The sequence below is a fragment of the Plutella xylostella genome, chromosome 11, assembly GCF_932276165.1.
Source record: "Plutella xylostella chromosome 11, ilPluXylo3.1, whole genome shotgun sequence".
Classification (NCBI taxonomy): domain Eukaryota; kingdom Metazoa; phylum Arthropoda; class Insecta; order Lepidoptera; family Plutellidae; genus Plutella; species Plutella xylostella.
In genome coordinates this window covers 2,465,332-2,479,839 of record NC_063991.1, presented here as the reverse complement: position 1 = coordinate 2,479,839, position 14,508 = coordinate 2,465,332, and the positions used below count along the sequence as shown (strand labels likewise).

At 37.0% G+C, this 14,508-nt stretch overlaps 1 protein-coding gene and 1 long non-coding RNA gene across 2 annotated transcripts in view; both read left to right on the top strand.

Annotated features, from left to right (window-relative positions):
- The window catches only part of LOC105397568 (oxysterol-binding protein-related protein 8), a 58,458-nt gene that overhangs the window by 43,054 nt on the left and 896 nt on the right, over positions 1-14,508 (top strand). The window contains exons 22-25 of the mRNA XM_048624291.1: positions 361-481; positions 3,086-3,128; positions 3,541-3,649; positions 9,389-9,459. Of these exons, the coding sequence (XP_048480248.1) occupies positions 361-481; positions 3,086-3,128; positions 3,541-3,649; positions 9,389-9,459 (344 nt within the window). The remainder of the gene's footprint in view (positions 1-360; positions 482-3,085; positions 3,129-3,540; positions 3,650-9,388; positions 9,460-14,508) is intronic.
- Positions 3,732-4,240, top strand: LOC125489122. The gene is made up of 2 exons (XR_007266753.1): positions 3,732-4,028; positions 4,112-4,240. It is a non-coding gene; the product is annotated as an uncharacterized LOC125489122 (long non-coding RNA).

Genomic DNA, 14,508 nt, shown 5'->3' with positions numbered 1-14,508 from the left:
ACACATAGAGTGCATAACAAAGATAACCTACAGGTATATTACCATATGGAATGGGGAACAGGTGATTAATACATGAAGGGAACAAGATAAGAAGGGGCTCATTGATTTCGATTCTGAAGGGACACATTCTAAGTTTGGGGCCGTCAAAGAAATTGCCAGTGGATAACGACATTTACCGAAACTCTCCTCATTCATTCGAATTATAAACAAAAACAAATTACATAATTCTAGTGATAGAGTGCTTTTTACAACTTCAGACTTTTCAGACGTTTTCACTAAAAATAACCTTTGATTAGCACTGTCAAATACCGTATAAAGTCAACCATAAACCTGGTTTAACCTTTTCTATTTACTTTCTAGATCGCAGCCACAGAAGAAAAGACAATAATAGAGGAGGGACAACGCACGCGCGCGCGCAGCCAGCTGTCGCCCTGGGTGCCGCGGATATTCTACAAGGACCAGAACGTCATCGCACCCAACGGTAACCATTTTATTATACTAGTTACGACAGGCGCGGATCCAGACCTCTAAATAGATGGTGGGCAAGTAAAAAAAAGGTGGTTTTGCATCGCCTTGAAGTACTGATAGCAGTTTTTAGGGTTCCGTAGGTCTACTAGGAACCCTTATAGTTTCGTCATGTCTGTCCGTCTGTCCGTCCGTCCTGGCTCGTTCTCCGCCGTTTCTGCACCGATTGACACGAAAATTGGTGGAAAAAAGTATACTAATAATCCAAAAATTCATTTTTTTATTTAAAAATATTACTTTAACTTTTGAAATACTATTATACAATAATTCTGAAATTAATGTGCTGTATACCTCCAAGTAAGTACTTTCAACATGCTTTCAACGAAAACTATAGCGGACTCTGTATCATACATAGTTATTTTTATACAACTCGACCAACTAATGACGTGCAGTTAAATGCAACTAAAATGGTACAGAAATGTATGGTTTTATGTGTCAAGCGGTCGGCCCATCTTATGGCTACGGAACCCTTTCATGTGCGTGTCCGACACGCTCTTGGCCGGTTTTTTTTTGTATGTTGGTTATGCTAAATGCAATTTTTCCTCCTCAAAAGCCCTCTGGATCAATTATTGTTTAATAAGTCTAAACTGAATATTTTGAATTTTGAAAAGCATTACTTACATGAAACTCATACCCATGATTATATGAATCAGATTAGATTAGATCTTCGTTTCACCAGGATGTAGGCATACTAGGAGCACCTTCATCTACTGGCTGGCTTCCAGCGAGCGGGCAGCTAGAATCCCATTGCCACTGACCAAGACCAAGTATGGTCATCAACATGTTACGACATATGAATCAGTGGGTTGAGTGCGAGTTTTTACACCTATCGAGAAGTGAAATCGAATACGAAAATATGTATGGCGCGGGAGACACGTCAACTAGTGGTAAGTAGCTGTACTAGCTCCACACCATACAAATTTGCGTTTTCGATTTCACTTCTCGATAGGTGAAAAAACTCGCACTCGAGCCACAGTACTTTCTAAATTCTCAATTCTCTCCTTAATTATTTATTTATAAAAAGAAAAGGAAAACTCATTGTCCTTTGATAAAATTATAATTTATGTTCAAGACTGTTTCGTTGATTATTTAATTGTTTTCTAATTAGAATTGTTTGTTTAATAAAGTTTATTTAGTTACGTAGTTTGTAGGTAGAGATTTAATAAAGTTATTGTTTGTAGTAGGTTTATAGTTAGGTATAAGATTAGTTAATGATTGTAAATAATACCTAGTTATAAGTTGTTTATTAATAAATAAACTATGAGGCTTGTTAGGCGCGATAATAGATAGTAGATAGTACCAATGAGGGCGCTTATGGTGCAAAGCGCTCTCATTGGTCAACGCATTTCTTGCCCCGCCTCCCACCGCCCGCGCGGCGGAGAGCGCATATAAATATAGCCGGTCCGGGCCGCCAAATTCATTCCGCTCGCAGCCTCCAAGAAGAAAAGAAGCCTCCTAATAATACAAGAAAAAAGCCTTCTGATTTCAAGCACCTGCCCTGCCCTACAATAGGAAGAAAGAAGAATCCCTGCTTGCTCTTCGATCAGCTTCTCTCACATTTTCACAAACGATTTTCTCAAACAATTTTAATGTGACGTGCTGTATCGAAGGGGTGCGTCACAATTTATGTTAATAAATCAAAAGGGAAATGTGATACTGAACATTTGTTTCCGGAAATTGGCAAACGTACACGCTATATGAATCTGAAGGACGTACTTCAAACATTTTTTACAGAACTAAAACATCATTTTTAGAAAAAAAAATTGTTACAGATAGAGATAAAGCTAAACTGTATTGAAAAAAAATATCGTGTCTTTATCTTAATTAGTTAAGAAATAGAATACTCACGCCGTCGAAAATAAGGTCCCTGAAGAATCGCCCAAAACATGATACACACATAGAATTTAATCAAAATCTTCTGGTTTTTTATAATAAAAAACCAAATTGAGATCATAATATAATATATATACTTATAGTCTCGTTGTATGCATAAAAAGTAAATTTGGTTGTATGCCGAACCTCAGACTCTTGGCATGGCCGAAAATTTTTGTGTTTTGAATACTTTAAAAGCTATCCGGAGGGCTTTCGAGGTGGAAAAAAAATATTTAGCATAACCAGAAATCTTCACCACCAACATAATTATAAAAAAACAGCCATACGAAAGTGATAAAATAACGAAATTATTATGATTAAATCCCGTGGTGTGATATGGTAAGTCATTTAGGTGATGGGCATGCCCATATGGGTGGATCCGCGCCTGAGTTACGAAAACAAAAAGAAATTTCCTTTTCTTTCAAAATCAGCCCGAAATCGAACTTCACACGAGTTACGGACTGACATCGAGCTATAGTCGTATAATATAAAAGTCATCGCGAAAAGAAGCGTTATAATCGATGGAATATCAGAAAATGAAATCAAATAAGATCGCACACATTTTGTTAGCCACCATGCGAACTCTTCAGCATAAAGAAGTGATACATTTTATTAGATTTCAATTTGTACCTATTTATTTTATGTTATGTCGTGTCAGTAAACTCAATCTGGATGTAATTTTTCACAGGTATTGCAGAGCAAGGCTGGAGATATCATCACAAGAATGTTAGGTAAGATACCTGAGATTAATTTAAATCAGAATTTGGCAAAAAAAGCACCTGAACTACAACATTCTTACAAGCGATCGTAGATTATGCAATGAGAATGACACTGCTACAAAATATGCCAATTTATCATAATAATCTTCGTGATCAGCCCGTAATCTTCCATTGCTTAACAAAGCCTCCCGTAGCCACTTTATCAAAAAATAAAACGAAATATTTTAAATAAACAGTAATCAATTCTATTCTATAGTCTGTTTTTCAATATCAGATACTAAATTGACAGATTCTGAACGGTTCATCAACAGTCGATTGTGTCGCCAATATACGCCACTTAATCGCGGGACAATCGACTGTTGATGAAACGTTCAGAATCTGTCAACCGACTATACGTCCACTAAACATCCTCTACATTCCTCAGTCCGTGGCAAGCGGAGGAGATCATAGAGTACGAGGACGACTTCGTGATCAAATCGCTGACGAAGGGCGGCGGAGGCAGCCTCGACCGCATCAGGAGCAGTCTTGAACAGGTATGTCACGGAAAATACGGGGTTTTACAGTTTTGAAGGCATACATTCAAATTTTATCCCTGACGAAGTGTCGATCAGATCTGTAGGCCCACTCTTGGCACGCAAGACGTAAATTCATATTGTGTCAAGATCGAACACAAGTTTATGGCAATTTCAAGTTAGATTTGGCACTCCCGACATAAATTGGCTCACGATCGTGTTCTAATTCGAATTGGTTCTAACTTGTGTTGGATTGTGAGTCAATTTTGACAGTTACTCTGTGAAAGAATGAATGAAAACGAAAAAAAAAACAAATTGTCATTAAAATTCTTGTTGTCATGGCCGGTCGGTGGATTTTCATAATAAGTAACAACGTAAAAGTTTAAAAACCAATATTATGGTAAGTTGTTCAGTTACCAAACGTGTTAGAATCATCTGTATATCCACTATGATCATTATAATGAACCTAGTTTTTCCCCACAGAGTTCCGCAACTCGGCCGTCGTACCGCCAGACGAAATTACTTGTAGAATATCTAGAAAGTTACCCAGGAATGGCCAGGGATCTTCTTAAGACCGACCTAGGGAAGTTAAAATTATGAGAAAATAACATCAATGGCCTCGACCTTAAATGCGGTCGAAGGGTCTTGAAAAGATGGACTTAAGGGCCCGTACAGGGTGACGTGCCGCGCCAATTTTGGGTTTTCAACGCTCTTCACACAGCACACGCAGTGACACGCACACATGTAAGTTTGCACAGTGGGTCGATAAACTTTTACTCGCCAACTTTATTGACAATTATGTTCAAGTACATTTTGGGTGATTTTAGGGTAAGTAAGTATAATTCTTACTTACACTGGTAGGCACCAGGAAAGAGTAGAAATTAATAGGGGTGCCACTTTACTCTATACTCGGAACCCGATTAGCTTTCTCAAACAAATGTGGTATTTACTTGTAGAAAGGTAACTAAAAGTATTAAAGTGTAGATAATAAGTTTCGGGCATCCTCCAGCCAACTGAACCCCGACGACAAAGCAAAGTAAATACATAGTGTCGCAAAAGGGCTATACTAAGCCAAAAGGGGATGACTCAAGGGGTCATTCTGAACAACTTTTGTTCTACGAGATTTGCAAATTCGCGAAAAAAAATATTCATTTTCCATGGTAAAAAGTCACATGTCCAACAAAGTTTCTATGAAAAAGGTTTTTTTTTGTTAATTTCCAAAACTCGTAGAGCAAAAGTTCAGAATGACCCCCTGTCTTACTCCTTTTTACCCGACTGCCGAAGGAGGAGGGTAATGTTTTTTGATTGTATGTATGTATATATGTATGTTTGTCTGTTTCTTTGTTCCCTCCTGTAGCCTAAACGGCTTGATAGATTTTGATGTATGAGGTATTGTTAGAAGCGTATTGATGGCGCGATGACTATAGGCTATGTGACGTTCCATTAAAATGTACATAGCGCCCTCTTGAGGACATAACGTGATGATCGAAAAAATAATAATTCAACTTTGCCGTGTAAGGTATCAAATGAAAGGACTTGATTTTCACATTACAAAAATATGCATATTGAAGGTATTTAAATAACAACACCAAAATTATTGAAATAAAAAATGATCATGAACTACCTACCGACGTAAAATTTCATAAAATAAAAACAACTAAAAAGTTACAAATAAAAAAATACAATTATAAAAAACTAAAAACCTGACTGTACGCTAAAAACATGAAAACGAGTCCGAATGTTAATGGAAAGTATCGCAGGCGGGGACCAACTTGACCGCCACTCAAGGCCGTTTTCTAAGTAACATTCAGCTAAATGGTGAACCCTCTGCTGGTATAATTTGTTTATATACCGCTTTTTCAATACCTGTAAGTACATTTTTTGGCAGCATAATATTTTTACTTAATTTTAGGGTTTCGAACGTCAAAAGAAAAAAAGCAACCGTTATAGGATCTCTTTGTTGTCCGTCTGTCTGACTGACTGTCTGTCACCGCCCTTTTTCTCAGAAACGGGTAAAGATATCAAGCTTATATTTCGCATAGATGGGGAGTACCCCAAAAAAAATATTATGGTACTCCCTGTCCCACACAAGTAAATTGGGGCTTATATTTTTTCCAGTTATTTTGATGTGTATCCTTTTTTTTTCTTTGTTGTTTTGTATAAGTATGTGTTTCTTTTCTTTAAATCTGTATTTTTTTTGTTGTTGCTGTCTATGTGTCGAAAAAATGTATCTTTATCTTCAAATCACGCCATCTATCGTTTGTTTTTTTTGTGGCTACTGTCTATAGAAGAAATTCCGTCATTGACAATTTTACGTTACGAATTTATTTTTATTTATTTTATTTTTATTTTTACATTTTCGTGGAGAATCAACAGCATTTTGTTAATAAATAATTATTACTTATGAACACATAACAACTTGATGCCATTAACAGAATGAACTTAGTAAACTCAGTAAACCTAACACATCCAGAGGAAAAACAAAATCTCTTTCTCTCTCTCTGAAAAACATACTTAATAGCCCAAACTCGATGCTTTTAGCTATTAACATCTTTGAAATAAAATTGAGCCACCACCGTGTTACTGCCCTCATCAGATCCTCACGAGACCATACCTCAACCAGCACCAAGAGACTGTATTTTGATCCCTAACCTAATGTTCGTGCGTATTGTCATCACTTAGATCCATTCGCTATATTCCTGCTCCTCATCAGACCTTTACGAGACTGTAATATCACGAGAATATTGCACACTATCTAATTTAATTTAATGTATTGAATATACTGGAAGAATTATGCTTCCTCAATTTCAAATCAAATTATGTTGGTGTCATAAAAGTTGAAAAAGTGCAATGACAACCAATGTGCAGTGATTTTGTATCTGTACACGATAAGATCGCGAGCTGTCAGTGCTGCCTAAACCGACGTGACCCTTCTTTGGAGGCCAGCGGCCAACTGAGTCAAACGTCACTTGTGTTTATGATTTTATAACACAGAAAGCCGCCATAGATATTTGTATGAAGATTTGAGGGAAAAAAATTGCTCAAGTTTGGGATTAATTTACACAAAATAAGTGTGTGTTTATTAAAAAACAAGGTATTTAGCGCCTAGTCCAAGCCTTTAACTTTATAATATGATAAAAATCATATGAAAATTCTTTATAATTACGACACAGTTGTTACAATACGGGAGTGTGATTGACTGGTTTTTCTTGATATTCTGAAATTAATTTACAGTTATCCATAATCATTTACTTAAATTCGAATGATTCAGCACCTAGCTAGACTCTTCAACTACATGTGTGATTTTTTTCAAGGCTGTAGAGCATCATTTACTACATAATTCTATGACAATGCCAACCCTCGATTCCCTATTGCAGACCCTTAACGTAAAGTAAGTTAAAATCTTAAGTTTACTTTTCATTTTGTTATGACTACCAAATTAAAATCCCCGTAAGCTAAAATCCCCCAAGATGACCCACTAATCATACTTCATTACTTTTTTTAAATATTAAGTATTGGAAAGAAAAACATTTTATTTTAAATGTTAGTTAATGTTTAATGTGTAATTATTTTTTTCAGACTGAGGACTGCCGTGGTAAATGGCTCATAACATACTTAAAGTCGAGGTACAGCATCCTAAGCCCATCCTAAACTATCAAGCCGCTCAGCTCATCCTCACAGCACCTCACAGCATAGATCCAGCCGCCGCTACCAAGTTGATGTAGAAGTAGACAGAGTGATGGCCATAGAGGAAAAGCAGGGATAGGCCGAACTGCTGACAGCATGGGCTAATGCCCTAAAGCCTAAAGGGGACCTTGCAGCAGCTGCCCGTGATGGAGTCAATATCCTCATAGAAATTGCGCAACAGCTATCAAGAAATACAAAGTTAAGGGCATCTAGACCCATAACCATCGTCACTAGTTATGGGTCCAGATGTTGTTGTGCAGTAGTGGATAATGTGATGATTTAAGTAGAAATTTATATTTCCGGTGACTAAAATATTATTTTATATTAGGTAATACCTATGTTGATTTAAATATATGAACATTTTTGTTTTAAGAAATGTTGAATAATATTAGAAAAAGTGTTCCTATGTTAATATGTCCCTTATATATTATAAGTTTGTAAGTATTTCAACAGTGGTGGTGAAATTATTATTCTACAAAAGTATGTCTGTATTATTATAAAGATAAAGAATTCTGAAACTTACGTATGTTTTTATTTTTAAATCTTTTTCATTATGTACTGAAATATTTACATGATACTATAGTATTTAGGCATGTAGAGGTGCTGGTAGAGGTGGTTCATCTCCATAGTAAATGGTGGATCCTCCCACCAATCCGGGTGTTGTGGCTCAACGGGCTGCTCTATTATATTCTCTGCGGGGGTGTAAGTACCTGCACCTGGATTTCTCTAATGGAACCATTGTACATTTCCCTAACGTCTAAACTGCCTTACTATGCATGGACCATTTCCCACCATGCTGGTCCACTGCGGGTTGGTGGGTTCACATTATAATCTAGATATGAAAAATCTAGATATGCAGGTTGCCACAATGTTTTCCTTCATCGTTAAAGGGATGGTATACATTTAACTTAGAAACCATGTAAATTGTAGCGCCAAACGAGCTATTCCCATCATACTGGTCCACTGCGGGATGATGGATTCACATATTATCTAGATGTGCGAAATCTAGATATGTAGGTTGCCTCACGATGTTATCTTTCATCGTTAATGCAATGGTATACATTGTTACTTAAACTTCATGTACATTGTAGCGCCAAACGAGACATAATTCAGCTACTTTATTCACAAATCTCCACTCACAAATTGTTAATGTATTATTTTGTTCTTGCCTAGATATCTTGTCTCACGAAGTTTTTCTTTATCGTAAGAGGGATACTATAGGTACATTTCACTTAAATCCTATGTAAATTGTTGTGCCAAACGAGCCATTACATATGGGTTTCACATATTATCTAGATGTGCGAAATCTAGACATGCAGGTTGCCTCACGATGTTTTCCTTCATCGTAAGAGCGATGGTACACATTGTACTTAAATTTCCTGTACATTGTACCGCCAAACGAGCTATAATTTAACTACTTTATTCACAAATCTCCACTCAAAAGTTGTTTATTTGTTCTTGCCTAAATGACTTGCCTAAACACAAGAATGAACACAATAACATCTGTCAAAAAGGTGGTCAAGAGTGCCAATTCACAAGTTGGACTCGATTTTGATGGTTTTTGACGGAAAACCGCTCAATAGTTAAGACAAGATGGCGCCACCGTCGATTTCGGGAGTGCCAAATGGCGAGAAGGCAAGATGAAACCAATACATTGCGTGCCAAGAGTAGGGCTACTGGTGTGTAAGATAATTATGTCGTGATGTTACCACTGGTTTAATAGTCCCTTAGCGGGTAGGCGGATAACGTCCGTTAAAGAATAAAGAATAGGCATAAAGAAATTGATTGTGTAACTTACTTAACATTTTTATCTTAGTAAGCTAAGGTAAAAATGTTAAGTTAAGTAAAGTTAGGTTCAAGTGTAAAGCCTACTAGCGCTGCCAATTGAAAAATAATAAAAAATCTTACCAGTTTTTCCTACCTCACAATACCCAAACCTAATACCTAAAATGTAGAGGTTAATGTAAAAAACACTAATACCGGCCATTTCTGACGGAAACTATTGTTTGCTTTTATTAATATATAAAAACATAAGACTGTTGTAATACTGACTGTATAATGTATCTCTTCTAGAAGCAAGCGCTGCACGCTGAGAGGTCTGACTCCGACAGTCGCGAGGACACGGCGCGCCGGTCGAAGTCCACGTGAGTACCACCTCCGTACTATTACCACTCTATTATCTTACCCTAATGGTAGGCGCCCATTATCGGCATCGGCAGGCATCAGGATTGTTATTAAAAAAAAAAAAAAAAACACGCACTCACGCCTTGTACTAATGTACTCCCTTGCGGGGTAGGCAGAGGTGCATTGCTGCACCCACTTTTCGCCAGAGTGTTATGTTGGTCCCAATGTAATAGGGGGCGGGCCTATTGCCATTTTACGGGCACATCCAAGACCCGAGAACAAATATCTGTGTTTAAACAAATATCTGCCCCAGCCGGGAATCGAACCCGGGACCATCGGCTCAGTAGTCAGGGTCACTAACCACTACGCCATTCGGTCGTCCTATTACTACTTATATATTATTCTGTACTATTACCACTCTATTATCTAACTCTAATGGTCGGCGTCCATTATCGGCATCGGCAGGCATCAGGATTGTTGATGATAAATAGCATTATACATTAACATCGTGTAATAAAGTAGAAATTTCCATGATGCAGAAGCGGTATTTTTTGTTAGTGTCCATATTATCATAAAAAAATCAACTTTATTTCCATGAAGTTAATGTATTATGATATTTCCTGATGCTTGCCGATGCCGAAAGTAGGCGTTGACCCTAATGGTCCAAGCTTAGGAAGGCAGTTTAGACCAAGAGGATATGCACAAAGGTGCCACTCGAGAGAGCCAGGTGCAGGTACTTACACCCCCACAGAGAATAGAATAGAATAGGACTTACACTAATCTACTAGACTAGACTAGATTCCGCAATGGGGAATATGCGTGTTTTATTCAAATAAAGGTCAAATATAATTTTTAATAAACTTAGTTATTTTTAAATTATGCCTCCATCAATATTTTTGATCGAGTAAATAATTGTTGTAAAGTACAAAAAAACTTTGTTAAATTCAAATGTTTGAAAACATGACGCATATTCATAGAGCAGATGTGACGTAAAATGTGTTGATATTTCAATCTCAGAATAATCTATGCCCATAAAACTGAGCGAACGAGCGACACGGCGCAACTGTCGAAACTCATTATTTTGAGCCGAGAAACGAGTATGACGTCACACAAAGTTTTGTGTGTTTTAAGTGGTCGTGTTGGTTATAAATTTTTAACTTTCCTAAAAATACCTTAAATTAATTTTTTTGCGTTGATTTTTTTTTTACTATAGTAAAGCGATGGAAAACTATCGAATATTTAAAAAATACATGCATTTTCCCTATTGTTTGGGTCATCGATGACCTCTGATAGTTGGTACAGGTGTCCACTTTCTGGAAAGTCAGGGAAAGTCAGGGAAAAGTCAGGGAAGCTCAAGGTGGTCAGGGAAAGTCAGTGAAATTGATGAGCAATCTGGAAAGTCAGGGAAAAATGACTAGTAAAGCATTTTATTTAGCAAAATTGTAGTTCTTTCCTTTACTAGTTATAATTTTCCTTCTTCTATTTTAAACGTAAAATACATAAGTAATAAAATAAAATCTCGTAAGCCAGATTCAAGACCCAGTTCATAGTTTGTTAAATAGTAAAATGATGTCCCCTTCATTCAATTTCTTTCAAAAGAGTGTGCTTCACTCAGCTTACCATTCTAAACAACTTTTGTTTTAAGACTTTTAGAAGTTCGGGATGAAAAATAAGTGCTCGTATAACGTGTTGGTGCAGACGCGCTGTTTCGGCGCTCATTTCATCGATCAATTCTTATAATTTGCTCCTGCAGCGGGAGCGCATGCAGAAGCGCTGCCTCCACTCGCCACCTAATCAAAATTTTGAAGGCGTCGCCGCCCATACGAAAATATTTAATTTCGGTTTTGTTTTAACTAAATAAAATACGGTATTTAAAAAGCTACACACGCTTTTTTTCAGTAAAATCATAGCCCTTAGATTACTCTAACTGCTTCCCACATTACATTTTCAAAAAAATAAAACTGGAGGCGTTCTTTTAAAGCGTCCTGTACTAATCCTACCACCAATAAGAGTGCTGTAAATTGTTCTAACTAACGTCTTTTGAAATAATAACCAATGGATCCCGCTTGAGTTTCCAAAATTTGGATGACTTTTTTCAAAAGTAAAATGTCATTTTGGAAACTAAAAAACATATATTAATCAATTCCGCAAATACAAAAAAGAATTACACTTTATGGCAAAATAAACGTATTTAAACTTTGTTGTGCAAAAAATCAAGTAGGTACTTATGTACTTACTTAAACTTATCCTTTCCTCGATCGTCGGTGAATCACACGATATTCTAAAGGTTAATTTATCATTGCTTTCTATACAAAATGTTGCAATAGTGGTGTACATAGCCGAAATGGGGTCTATTCTATTCTTTTTTTCTACGAGTTTTTGAAATTTGCGAATATTTACAATAAAATATTAACACCAAAGGAAATAATACAAAAAACAACTTGTAAACTAAAAAAAAAAACAGTTAAAAAAGGCGGCCTTATTGCTTCTAGACAACCATTGGATGGAAGATTGGTATTTATTTTGTTTCTCAATATTAAAACTTCACCTGGCCAACAAAGTTTGTGGAAAAGCATTTTTTTTTTCAGGAATTTTATGTTGCTTAAAATTACCTGCCCGAGTCATTCTCTTTGGCCTTAATATACACTTATTACAGCCCCTTGTATAAATATGTATGCAGTCAATGTTTTTTTAATAAGTCTGAAGCAAATGAACGCAAAACTTTCAAACCAAGCTTTTGTTTATTTTGATCTCTGGTCAGGGAAATTTTCTGAAATGGTCAGGGAAAGTCAGGGAAAAGTCAGGGTTTTTTTTGAGAATTTTGAGTGGACACCCTGTGGTACCAAGGTAGGTACTTATCGCGAGCATTGAGCAAGTGACAGTAACCTGTGTGTCAATCACGAATATTGTCCAGTCTAGTCGATGGGGTAGCAAAGGAGAATGGCCATTTCTCTATGGTGCCATGACCCGCCAGAGCAGCCATTGGTGAAACATATACTGATGTGTAGCCCATGACTACAGTATATCCTGGTGTAAATTATATTATTATGAGGCATGGGAGAAATTACAAAAAACGAAGATATAGGTGCTGAAAGATCAAGTCTTTGTACTGAGTAGATGTATCCCTCATACTAAGTTTTTTTTAACGTTTTAAATATTTTTCCCTCATTTAAAACATCTTTATCATTGAATAAAAATAGGCTTGGTTAGTTGCTGCAAAGCGGGTCAGATTTGGCCATTCTCATTTATAAACACGTTCAAACTCCAGCAAACCGCTTATCGCATTTCAACCACTCGAGTCGCACGATGATCCAAGTTTAGAAGTTGAGGGCTGATAATTATAATTTACCTTATTTGTTTTCGTGTTAATATAGTTAAAAAAGAATTTTAAATTCATAACGACAGCAAACCTTTCAGAACAAAGTATTTCTAAGCCAACACAAAATCCTTGTTCTGAGGATTCGATCGGTTAGTTCTAGTTGAAACAGCGCCATCTATTTTACCAACAGTTAACTTTTAACTAACCGACCATTACAGAGCGGAAGTTAATAAAGAAGATGCTGAACTCCAAGTGAAGTCTGAAACAGATTCTGCCCTGCCCAGGACTGGGTCAGTAGGGTTTAAGTGAGTGTCCATTGCATCTTCTAATTCAATGGGGAGACATCTGTCAGTTTCCACTCAAATACAACGAGCTTCTTAGTTTTCTTTTTAACACCCGACGAAAAAGAAGGGGTCTTTTAAGTACAACGTGACTGTGTATCAGTGTGTATCTGTCCGTGGTAGTATAGCTACCAAACGGCTGAACCGATTTTCGGTTTGTTTTGTTTGGGTCATAGGTTATGTTACGCCGAGTGTTCTTAGCCATATTTTATCAAAATCTGCTTCGCTGTTCAAAAGTTATGTGACTTTTCGTGTTTAGTGCCAATTTCTTCATTGATTCATCAATTATGCGTCATCTCCATATAAAATTCTTGACAGATGTGTCAAAAGTCAACCACTAATACCTGGTTATGCTCTAACCGACAATGGAGAAATTGGCACTTAATCTCGGGGGTTTTTAACGTTGGTTAGGTCTTAGACTTATTCTATGGTTAGGATAGTATTCTAAATCCCCCCTAAAAACTTCCAGACCGTTCCCTATTCAGAAGAAGTTGTTCGGCAGTCGGACGCCATCTTTTCTGACTTCTAACTCGGAGGAGTCGACCGAAGCTAGCGGCAGTAGGAGAAAATCTACAAAGTAACATTTGCACACTGTTGTTCGTTAGAGAGTTGATTATTGCATATCATAGATAAATCATAGATATATCATTGACTAGCTGTTCCCGCGAGCTTTGCTTTGTCTTAAAAAGTTTTCCCGTGGGAATCCCGGGATAAAAAGTAGCCTATGTTCTTTCTCAGGGTCTAGACCGTATGTATACCAAATTTCATTCAAATCCGTTCAGTAGTTTTGGCGTGAAAGAGTAACAGACAGACAGACAGACACAGTTACTTTCGCATTTATAATATTAGTTAGGATAAAGACCCAACCCAACATAACAATCCATCTTCACCATCAACAACTTCCCAACTTGATGCGCACTTGGCTTAGGCCCGTGTGCATTATAAATACCGGTTAACAACCAAGCTGAATAAAATCAGAAACTACAATAATAATAATACACACGGCCATCCGACCCCAAACTAGGCAGAGCCTGTAATATGGGTATCGTTAGTTACATACATTATACATATATCATCAACACCCATGACCCGAGCACAAATATCTGACTTTAAACCAATATCTGCCCCAGTCGGGAATCGAACCTGGTACCTTCGGCATAGCAGTCAGAGTCACTAACCACTATTCGCCCGTCACACAGATGGTGCTATAAGAAAGTTTAGGAGCCACTGTACCTTGTTTGAGCTAAAATGATCACTGTGACGTTTTAGTTTTACGGTTAAGAATTTGTTAATCAAACGTCATAGGACTCTTGCTAGCAATTTTGATTGTGATCTGTCATAAGCACAAATAAGTTTGGCATATCAAATAGCAGTAGCTTATTTACTGCGAATGAGCCATGCTGGTACGG